This window comes from Panthera onca, chromosome B1 (assembly GCF_046562875.1).
Source record: "Panthera onca isolate mPanOnc1 chromosome B1, mPanOnc1 haplotype 2, whole genome shotgun sequence".
Classification (NCBI taxonomy): Eukaryota; Metazoa; Chordata; class Mammalia; order Carnivora; family Felidae; genus Panthera; species Panthera onca.
Genome location: NC_138342.1, coordinates 32,898,189 through 32,909,415, shown reverse-complemented (window position 1 = coordinate 32,909,415; position 11,227 = coordinate 32,898,189). Strand labels below are relative to the sequence as shown.

General features: G+C 38.4%; 2 protein-coding genes across 3 annotated transcripts in view; one reads left to right on the top strand and one right to left on the bottom strand.

Annotated features, from left to right (window-relative positions):
• RPL9 (ribosomal protein L9) overlaps window positions 1-11,227 on the top strand; it is a 37,773-nt gene that overhangs the window by 466 nt on the left and 26,080 nt on the right. Inside the window, exons 2-8 of one of the 2 annotated variants that reach the window (XM_060655217.2) lie at window positions 47-93; window positions 185-300; window positions 825-920; window positions 2,282-2,414; window positions 3,453-3,533; window positions 3,759-3,873; window positions 4,130-4,220. In XM_060655217.2, coding sequence (XP_060511200.1) covers window positions 48-93; window positions 185-300; window positions 825-920; window positions 2,282-2,414; window positions 3,453-3,533; window positions 3,759-3,865 — 579 coding nt within the window. In that variant the 5' untranslated portion in view covers window position 47 and the 3' untranslated portion in view covers window positions 3,866-3,873; window positions 4,130-4,220. Of the gene's footprint in view, window positions 1-46; window positions 94-184; window positions 301-824; window positions 921-2,281; window positions 2,415-3,452; window positions 3,534-3,758; window positions 3,874-4,129; window positions 4,221-11,227 lie in introns of those variants that run through there. The other variant, XM_078446193.2, reaches the window with a different exon arrangement.
• The window catches only part of KLB (klotho beta), a 33,633-nt gene continuing 32,195 nt past the window's right edge, over window positions 9,790-11,227 (bottom strand). Inside the window, exon 5 of the mRNA XM_060655886.3 lies at window positions 9,790-10,818. Within this exon, the coding sequence (XP_060511869.3) occupies window positions 10,454-10,818 (365 nt within the window). The 3' untranslated portion in view covers window positions 9,790-10,453. The remainder of the gene's footprint in view (window positions 10,819-11,227) is intronic.

Sequence of the window (11,227 nt, the reverse complement as noted above, 5' to 3'; positions counted from 1 at the left end):
AAACAGGCCTGAACCGGCCTCATAACCCCAGGTGTTTGTGTTTTAGAATGAAGACCATTCTCAGCAATCAAACTGTCGACATTCCGGAAAATGGTAGGAGACCTGATGTTTGTATTTTCTTAACGTCTTTTATTGCCTGCCTTGTATCTTCTTCGGGGGACTCACAAACCTGTTTTCTTCTTAGTCGACATCACTCTCAAGGGACGTACCGTTATTGTGAAGGGACCCAGAGGAACCCTGCGAAGGGACTTCAATCACATCAATGTAGAACTCAGTCTTCTTGGAAAGAAAAAGAAGAGGGTGAGGCTTTTTTTTTTTTTTGCACATCAATTGCTTGTTTGGAAGGCAGTGATGTAATAGTACCGAATTTGGTTGCTGTAAGTTACGGAATGCAGGTTCAATGTTTTAGCTTAAAATTTGGTGTCCACAAGTGTAGCTAGTTGCAGTGTTACTGCGTTAGTGAAGTTGGGAAAGGAAATTCTGATTATAAAACTCAATACTAGTACCTACTGTCATAGTTATCATGAGCGTCGAGGTTTTAATACTGTTACAAGTTAGGTTTATTTTCCTTGTGATTATTTTGTAGAAATTTTAGGAACCAGGCAGCTCTTGTGAGCCTGGTATTTTAGCTTTCTAGGAATGAAGTAGGATGCAAATTGAAAATTAGTATTTTTGTGATACGTAGTGGTAAAAAAGTTAAATTATTGAGGGCTTTCTGTGTGGGTGCTTTAATTAGGGCTAATACTAGAATCGTGAATAAATGGATTTTCTTCAAGCCAACTTACTACTGGAAAGAATCTTCTAAAGTTTTTGTTCTGTTACAGCTCCGTGTTGACAAATGGTGGGGAAATAGAAAAGAACTGGCTACTGTCCGTACTATCTGTAGTCATGTACAGAACATGATCAAGGGTGTTACATTGGTAAGTAGATTGATCAGACTGCTTTGTTTTGGAAGGGGAAGTTTCTCAGCTGTACTTTATGCATGCAGCATAAATGCTGCAGAGAATCTATTATGTAATTTATTGCGGTACTTGGGAAAGGTGATTTTGGGGAAAAAAAAAATTACTTCTTTTGAGAGAGCAAGTGTGCTGTGAGTAGGGAGGGGAAAGAGAATCCAAAGCAGGCCTCATGCAGTCAGCACAGAGGCTCGATCCCACGAAGTGTGAGATCATGGCATGAGCCAGAATCAAGAGTTAGAGGCTCAATGCCTGAGCCACCCAGGTGCCCCATCTTGGCAGTTTTTAATAGGCTTCTGCAGGTCTTTAGGATTAAGTGATAAATGTGGGTGAAGACCAGATGGTCTTAAAGTAGGTTGATGGTGGTTTTTTTCCCCCCACAAACAAAAGTCAAACCTTCAGGTTGTGGTTTTTTTGTAGGGAATGTATCCTGTAAGGTAGGCTTTGATTTCTTGGTATGCCTCTTACCACCAGGATCCCTTGAAGGGATAGAAAAAAGATGGATGGATCTAATTTCTGAGCTTCCTACAAGTGTGTTTGATGTCACTATTCTCTTTCTAACTCCCTCTCTCAGCCGTTAAGATATATTTCATGTCTTTGCTGAAATGCTTTTCTCTGCATTAAAACTCAGCCTTTTTAAATGGCATCCTGTCCTTCAACTCCCATCACACCCCTTATTGGGTCATGTTTCACATATTTCCTCTTGGTACCAGGCTAAGTTCTTTGAGAGCCTGTCTTAATCCTTGTTGTCATCTGGCATACTTTAGTAACTCAGTAAAAATCTAGTGCCAAAGATGAAGGACTTTGGGGTTCTCATTTTAAAAAGCTGGCATTGTTGGGGGCCTGGGTGGCTCAGTTGATTAGGCATCCAACTTTGGCTCAGGTCATGATGTTGCGGTTCCAGGAGTTCGAGCCCCGCGTTGGGCTCTGTGCTGACAGCTCAGATTTCTTCGGATTCTGGGTGTCCCTCTCTCTGCTCCTCTCCCCGCTCATGCTCTGTTTCTCTCCTTCAAAAATAAATAAAAACATTAAAAAAATTAAGTAAAAAATAAGAAGCTGGCATTGTTTACTGTGGGTATAGGAAGCAGTAAATACGTGCTTCCTTAAAGAGCTTTACAGTCCATTGAAGAGAGAAAACATGTTGATGTATACAGTTTGTAAGGCTTTGGTACAGGTGACTGTTGTTACAAAATCTTGAAAATGAGTGTTATGGGAGGATTGTTGCATTTTTAAATTCTAGTGTAATGTAAGCATCCTACAAAATTTAAAAACTGAATTTCTTGTCTTTCAAATTGCTCAGCTTTGCTAATAGTTTGTTCTAACAGGGCTTCCGTTACAAGATGAGGTCTGTGTATGCCCACTTCCCCATCAACGTTGTTATTCAGGAGAATGGCTCTCTTGTTGAAATCCGAAATTTCTTGGGTGAGAAATACATACGCAGGGTTCGGATGAGGCCAGGTATGTGCATACTTTTAGATATGGTTCAGAAATGTTTTGTTTTACTTGTGAAGACTGGTGTTTGGGGTTGGCTATAAATACAGATTTATTTCAGAATTGTCCATTTTGATTATGCTTGTGATAACTCTTGGTGTTAGTTAAGGCTTGATACCATACTCCTATTGATTGTGATTCCTAAAGGCTTACGCATTAGAGTAGTTTCAGGATGTGTAGCTGTGTTCAGTCTTTGCAAACTGAAATCTTTAAAAATAAAAAATGTTTGAATAGTGGTTAATAGCATACACTGCCTAGGTTTAAGTTTGTCAACCTTGGGCAAATTACCTGCCTCTGTGCAGCTCATTTTACTCATCTGTAAAATTGGAGCCATCTCATGGTTAAATGAGTTAAAATTGAAATACATGTGGAACAGTTTTGGCTTGATACATGGTAAACATAAAAGCATTTAAAAAATTTTTTTTTTTTTACATTAAAGATTTTAGTTTCAAGTAACTACACCAAACATGGGGCTGGAACCCGCAGCCCCGAGATCAAGAGTAACATACTTTACTGACTGAGCTAGCCAGGTGCCACCCCAATGTTAGAAAATTTTAAAATTAGTGCTTTCTTGATGCTTCTTGATTTCATTGGGGTGGGAAGAAGGGATTCTAAATACCAGTTTAATGGGTCTACAAAAACATTACATGGTCAACACATTTAATGGGAACTGTTAATTAAAAAATAAATTTGGCGATATCAAATATATACAGAAGAATTAAGACTTGATAACACAGCTTTGCACAGCTAAATTGCACTAGGTGCATACCGTCTTCTACTCCTTGACCGAATCACTGAAAATCTAACTACTCTGGAACAGGTTCATTCAAGCAGGAACACAAACCAGATTTTGCCTCGGTAAAAGTCAGGTCCTATAAATCAGAATCTCAAGTGTGATTTGAAGTTTGGAATTTTAAATGGAATAAGTTGCTACTGTAAATATTTTGAAAGTAAATATTGTAAAGATTTCATATGTTGACACTATGTGAACACCTTCTCTTTCAGGTGTTGCTTGTTCCGTATCTCAAGCCCAGAAAGATGAGTTAATTCTTGAAGGAAATGACATTGAACTTGTATCAAACTCAGGTTTGTATGTTTTACTATGCCTAATTATGCCTACAGAATTTGGTTTAAATCTTCTAGTTTAATACATGGTAATTCTGTTCAGTTGGTGAGCTTTTTCATTTGCAGAAGTTGAATAAAAAGCTGTCTCAAAGATACATAGGTTTAAGTATAGTATATGATAAAATACTTTTTTACGATGGGTCTGGCTGGTGGTGTAATTGTCTTTATCTTTCTTACTGTTAATAGCTGCTTTGATTCAGCAAGCCACAACAGTTAAAAACAAGGATATCAGGAAATTTTTGGATGGTATCTATGTTTCTGAAAAAGGAACTGTTCAGCAGGCTGATGAATAAAATGTACGGTAGGTTCTTATGTTTATAAGTTTCCTTACTGCTTTAGTTTAGAGGTCTTAATTTACTAGAATCTGAAACTGGAGTTGTAATGACAACACAAGTTTACCGGAACACCGTGAATTTGGCAGAATAAGAATTTTGACATACTTTTTTACTATGAACTAGTAAATCATAATTTTAAATGTTTCAGATTATTTAGAGTAGAACTTGTTTGGGCAAAGGTATTGATGGTAATCGACAGATTTTTTTCATTTCTTTTTACAGTTGTCCAGCTACAGAAACAGCAAGAGGCCGGATGATTTTTCAGACTTACTTGTGATACTTTAAAGATGCAATAAAACTGTACTGATTTGGGGCTTTTTCTTTTTTTCCTTCTTAATTTTTTTTAATTTTTATTTTTGAGAGAGACAGTGCGTGAGCAGGGGGAGGGGCAGAGAGACAGAGGCACAGAATCTGAAGCAGGCTCCAGGCTCTGAGCTGTCAGCACAGAACTTGACATGGGGCTCGAACTCCAGAGCTGTGAGATCATGACCTGAGCAGAAGTCGGGCACTTAACCAACTGAGCCACCCTGTCCACCCCTATTTGGGCTTTTTCTTAAACCGACAATCCTTTTCTACTATTTGGCAATTAAACCATCCAGAAGTAATTGTAGTGTGCTAAGAACAATAACAAGGAATAGGATGGGGGTTTTTTCTAGTAATATTTAATGGGAGAATTGGCTTGAATTTGGTTTTTTGAAGGATTAGTGCGGATATTTCAGGGAAGAAAAACGGTACCAGTAACAGGCAACACCATTTGTTCATCATTGGATGTAGAACTTTTGGGGGGGGGGGGAGGGGTCCTGAAGGTATCTAATTTTGCAGAGGCATAAATTTGAATATTGTGAGGTAAATGTGCTTGAGTCATTTATCTATACCAGTAACTTCATGTGAAAAAGCAGCTGAAGAATGGAACAGTGATACGCCTTAGGTTACTTTGTGTTCATAATAAATACGGTGGTTGTGTCCAAGATCCTCACTCTTAACTCTCTGTCCTACCTCACCCATTTACTCCCATATGCTAGTCCTTGATGTTTTTAGAAACTGATAACCCTTCCATAATCTAATTAATGTTATGTCATGCTTTAAATATGTTACCATATTAGACTAATTTAGCAGGGTTGCCCCCAGCCTCTTCCTGCTGTCTTCCCTATCTCATTTGATAGAAACTCCAACCTTTTGATTTCTCGGGCAAAATAACAGCATTCAACTTTGATTCCTCTTCCCAACTACACGTTAAATCCATCAGAAAAGTGTAGACTCTGCCTTCAAAGTAAGGTATGTTCAAGGACTTTAAGAGGGGCACCTGGCTGAGTTGGTAGAACATGCAACTCTTGATCTTGGGGTTGTGATTTTGAGCCTCATGCTGGGTATACAGATTACTTAAAATGTTTAAAGAGACGTTAAGAAAAGGTAACCATTTGGAATGTATGGGTCTTACTGAGATCTTTATTTTATTAAATGTTTTGCTTATTTTTGAGAGCGCGAGCAGGGGAGGCGCAGAGGGGAGACAGAATTCTAAGCAGGCTATGTATGGCCTCTGAGCTGTCCACAGCCCGACACGGCTTGAATTCAAAAGTGTGACGACATGACGTGAGCCGGTCAGACACTCAACCGACTGAGCCATCTCGGCGCTGTACTGAGATCTTGATTTTATTTTATTTTTGAGAGACAGAATGGGAGTGGGGGAGGGACAGAGAGAGGGAGGCACAGAATCCGAAGCAGGCTCCAGGCTCTGAGCTGTCAGCACAGAGCCCGATTCAGAGCTCCAACTCTAGCTGTGAAATCATGACCTGAGCTGAAGTTGACCGCGCAACAACTAAGCCACCCAGGAGCCCTGAGATCTTGATTTTAAATGAGCCAACTGGATTTTTTATTTTAAGTTAATCTTTAGTTTGGTGCTAAGTTGTTAAGAAATGTAAGTGAAATGTTAAACTGTAGTTTGCTTTGAAATACTTAAAGTGGGGTTGGGGAGGGCATTGGATGAGATTCGAAGTGAAACAGAATGCCTATAAATTGATACTTGTCAAAACTGAACAATGGGGATTCATTGTGTTTACTTACATAAAGTTTGAAATTTTTTATAATGTAGAGAATAAAAAGCCCTGTACATTTTTGGGGAGGTTAGTATAATAGTCTTAACTGGTGAGCTTTGCTCCTCTCATCTTTTCAGCAGTAATCAGAATCCTTTTTTCAAGTTCAACTTCCTCTTAACCTGATACACTGGCTGAACTGACCTTCCTGTTTCTCAGTACCACTGCCTTAAAACTTTCAAGTTGTCTTTCCCCCTGGAAGTTCTTTCCCTTTGGAGTGACAACTTAGCCTTCAAGACTATAGTCAAAATGTTTTCAGGGCACCTGGGTGGCTCAGTTGGTTAAGAGTCTGACCTTCGCTCAGGTCATGATTTCATGGTTTGTGATTTAGAGCCCCATATTGGGTTCTGTGCTGACAGCTCAGAACCTGGAGCCTTCTTCGGATTCTTTGCCTCTCTGTCTTTCTCTCTCTCTGCCTTCCCCAGCTCACAGTCTCTCTCAAAAATAAACATTAAAAATTTTTTTTTATAATCCAGTGTTTTCAGTGAAGCCTGCCTTGATGACCCTGTTGTGCTCACTCCTCATCTCCATCTTATATGTACCTCTGCTTCACTTGTTTTTGTTCATAGCATTTATTATGGATTGTACACTTTTTTTTCCTGTTAGAATGTAACCTTTGTGAAGATGGATCTTTTCTCACTGGGATATTCCAAGCACCTGGAATAATAATGCCTGGCAGATTGCTATTTGCTAAGTACATGGTATCTAGGTTGCCAGGGAGATTAAAGTTACAGACACAGTAATACCAACGGGATTGGAAAGCAATGTTTTGGAAGGTACTGAGGATCTTAAAACTTACTTTGAACTTTGAGGAAGAAGTTTCCGAATGGCTGTATTTTAGAGGGATAGAGGTGTTTATATTGAGAGTGTCTGTGTATAGGCAGTGGTAGCCGCAATGGGAGTAAGTGTAATTTCTCACAAAGTGAAGTGGATTGATAGGGGTGAGACCAGGGGAACAATTGGAGGCTGGTTGTAGCTAAGAAGTGATTTTCACTTAGTAAGTTGTTTTGTTGGTAAAGGAAAGTCTAGTTCTCTCCCCAGGAAGGCTTCCTTGTCTTCTGTGCCTACAGTAGATAAAAGGACTTGTGTGTTACTTTCCCAACTTTGAGGATTAGGTGCCCACATTTTATAATGAGAAAACAAAACTCTGAGGAAGGTTCACCAGTATGCACACAGCTTGGGAGGATGGGCAGGGGCAGTGTTAGGCAGAACCCAATTATACACCAGACCCATTCATATTCTATAGTTCTTAAAATTGATCAGGCTGTTAGCATAAACTGTTTATTTGAAATAAATTACATTGAGAATTAAACAATTAGTCAAAATGTACTGACCACCTTTTTACAGAGGATCTTTTTTATTTTTTTAAATTTACATCCAAATTAGTTAGCATATAGTTCAACAATGATTTCAGGAGTAGATTCCTTAATGCCCCTTACCCATTTAGCCCATCCCCCTTCCCACAACCCTTCCAGTAACCCTCAGTTTTCCATATTTATGAGTCTCTTCTGTTTTTCCCCCTCCCTGTTTTTATATTATTTTTGCTTCCCTTTCCTTATGTTCATCTGTTTTGTCTCATAAAGTCCTCATATGAGTGAAGTCATGATTTTTGTGTTTCTCTGACTAATTTCACTTAGCATGATACCCTCCAGTTCCATCCATGTAGTTGCAAATGGCAAGATTTCATTCTTTTTGATTGCCGAGTAATCCTTCATTGTATATATATATATACGCCACATCTTCTTTATCCATTCATCCATTGATGGACATTTGGGCTCTTTCCATACTCTGGCTATTATCGATAGTGCTGCTATAAACATGGGGGTGCATGTGTCCCTTTGAAACAGCACATCTGTATCCCGTGGATAAATGCCTAGTAGTGCAATTGCTGGGTCATAGGGTCGTTCTATTTTTAGTTTTTTGAGGAACCTCCATACTTTTCCAGAGTGGCTACACCAGCTTGCATTGCCACCAACAAAGCAAAAGAGATCTACAGAGGATCATTAAATATGGTTATGTTGTAATATTTTCCAGATAAACCAGACTTGAGAGACAGTTTGTCACATTGAATACACAAACTACTAGCACGCACGAAATTTAGCACAAGTTAATTAGATTTTAAGATGATTCCCCCTGCCCCCCAGCAAGTCTCAGGCTTAAATTCTGAAGATCTTGTCAAAAGCTACCAGCAGTTTCAAATGATAACTTGACAATTCTTAAATATTTGAGTCTGGGATAAATCTGAAAAGTATAATTGGTCATGATTTAGATTAAATACCTATCTAAGGATTCTTATATGATTGTGGCGTAAAAACTTGTAAGATGATTCCTAGGTGTTAGGACTGCTGTAAGCATTGGTTTAAGGACTTGACTGGGGCTGGGGGGGGGGCAGGGGTTGGTGGTTATGTATGGCAAGGCAACAAATATGCAAAAGGACACAAGTTTTAAGGTGTAAATGTAAAGACCTGAAGTAGTGAAGATTATAAATACAAGGTATCTTTTTAATGTTTATTTTGAGAGAGGGCCCAAGCAAGGTGGGAGAGGCGAGAATCCCAAGCAGGCTCCCCACTGAGCACAGAGCCTGACTCTCATGAACCCTAAGATCGATAGAGCCAAATAGTTTTCAAGGTACTTTTGGATCAAAGAGCACCAAGTAGACCCCAGGAAAGGAAAACCTAAATTTAATTCTTAAATCTTTGTTGTTCCTAATACTGAATGTGCATTTTTTTCAAGATGTTGGATGTTAAGAGAGGTTTAAAAGTTGGTAAGTTGTTCAACTGATAATTAGAATATTCACTGGAACTGTGGGGTCAGTGAAGCCATGTGGCACAAAGGGGAGGGGGAACCAGCCAAGTGATTCTTTTAAATGACATTCTTTACACATAGTGAACATTAGAACAACCAGTTGTAATTGTGGATAGCCTTAGGTCCACTTACTTTTCAAAGAAGAAATTAAAAAAATTATTTGAAAACAAAAAGCATAATCTAAAAATTCCCAAAGGTGGAAGAGTGGGTGCAGAGGGATCAAGAAAAATAAAAAATTTTACTGTTTGAGTTTGGCCAGCCGAAAAGCAAATTTATTTCCCATCAATCACTTGTGCATTTATTTGACCAATTGTGTTCTCTCATTACAGTTATCTTTGAAACACTGCTATTTTCAATTAGAACCTCTGTTCAATATAAAATTTGGCTTCTGACATAGGTGGACCTGGAAAACAATCACAATTGCCTTAATTTAGGGTGATTTCCTAACAAGCGTTTTTGAACAAAAAAACTCCGCTTTGACTCAGGTTCCTGGAGAGCAGGGGACAGGTGGTGATTGAAATGAATGGGTATGAATGGGTTTACATTTCGAGTTTAGCATACACAACAAGTCTTAAGCATGGAGTTTTAAGAAAGTCAAACTCCTGGTTCAGATTTAAGTTACTTAATCCCAGCTTCAAAAGGTACAATGAAAAGTTTTAACTCCTTCAGACCATCAACATGTACACAAAAAGCACAGTTGCAAGGTGCAAGGTCAAAATACACCTGCATTCTACATCTCTGAGAGGTCCCTGTATTCACATGGTATCAGAACAGTGGAGCTCAGGAGAGAACCCAGTCTTACAGACTAATAGGGTCCTTTGATGACTTGATAATAAAACTTGACATCTTTTTAGAATGTTTAGCTTTCCCAAGTATGTAAGATCTCGTTTGTTGCGTCACAAAAATCAAGTGAGGAAAATGCTGTCAATTTGTCTAAAGGAGTTTGCAGTGTTGTGAGGTTGAGCAGGCCGGTGAGTCTAGCTGTCCTTTATCTTAGTCCTGTGACCTTTCCATGAGATGAGTTATGGAAGTTATTTGTTTTTTAAAACTTGGATCTTGTGCAAGGAGAGACCACAAAATCCTATATTTTATAAATGGTAACTTATTACTATTGAAAACTAGGATCAGTGGGCTTAACAGTCTATGCTGTAGCTGATGATAAATGAACACTAATCCTATCGTGTGTTTTCTAAAGGGGAAAAGCACCTCCTTAGAAGTGACAGAATAATCACTGACTATCCAGTGTTAAGAGTTTTAAATTTTCTGTTGTGGAGTCTAACCAAAGTTGCACTTTTTTCAATATAATTTGTTAAATGTAGCTATTGGTATTTAGAGAAGAATGATAGAAAACAGCTCATCAAACTTCATGAAGCAGTGTATCAGATAATCCTAGCTTACTGTCTGGGTAAAGCCTTTACCTTCAGATCCAAGAACTGAATTCACTGATGTCCACACCTTAAGGGAAAATTCATTTGAACCACACAACAGAGACCTTGATTGTCATCACTTGGTTACCACTAGTATTTCAAATTGTCTTTCTACAATATAGGTAATTCTTCTGTAAGTTACCAGTATATGGAACCGGAGTGAATTTTTTAAACTTTCTTTCATACAGAAATAGGATCAGTTTCACTAAGACCTCTCTGTGTCCTTATTTTAGTGGTATGTGCTGTAAGTTCTTTGCTTTCCAAATTTTTTTTCTCTTCCGCTTATGAAAAATAGTAATTGATAAAAGTAGAACCAGGGTGGAGAAGAAGCAACAACCAAAGAATATCAGTGGTTTCTTTTGCACAAGAAATAAGCAGACAATGCACTCTGTGTTTCTTGGAGTCTGACTGCATCTAGGACTAGTGATGTCAGAAGGGAAGCCACTGTTGCTGATCAGTTTGTTGTAAAGCTGAACTGAGGATTTAGCTTTGAATTCAGATGTGAAGAATCCAAATCTGGGTTTAGATTTTTCTTCAGTCAGTTTGAATGCATAATAGCCTTTGATTTTGACTTTATCAATCAGTTGTGCTGAAAAATATCAGAAATGAACATTAATCACATGGACTATAAAGTAAGAATTTAGTTTCCATTGAAATAAAGTCATACCCATAAAAAAGTAGTGATTGTCCTTAAAGGGTTTTTTGACATTCTTTCATGATTGGTAAAAGTGAAAATATGTGTAATTTTAAAAATATGTGTAATTAAGTTTTTAAACATTTGAAGTAAAACTTTGATCCATAATATAAAAACTGGGAGCAGAGCACAGAAGCGCATTTATGAATTGGAGCCATGAAGGTGGAAAAGGACTTACACTGTTCAGTTGATCATAAGCACAAAAGTCTAACCTATTTGGCTGGTTTCAGGTCTCCAATACGTCCTTGGTGCGGCCCAATAACCATACTTGGTTTCCCCTAGTCACTTGCTTGGCTGTTTAACA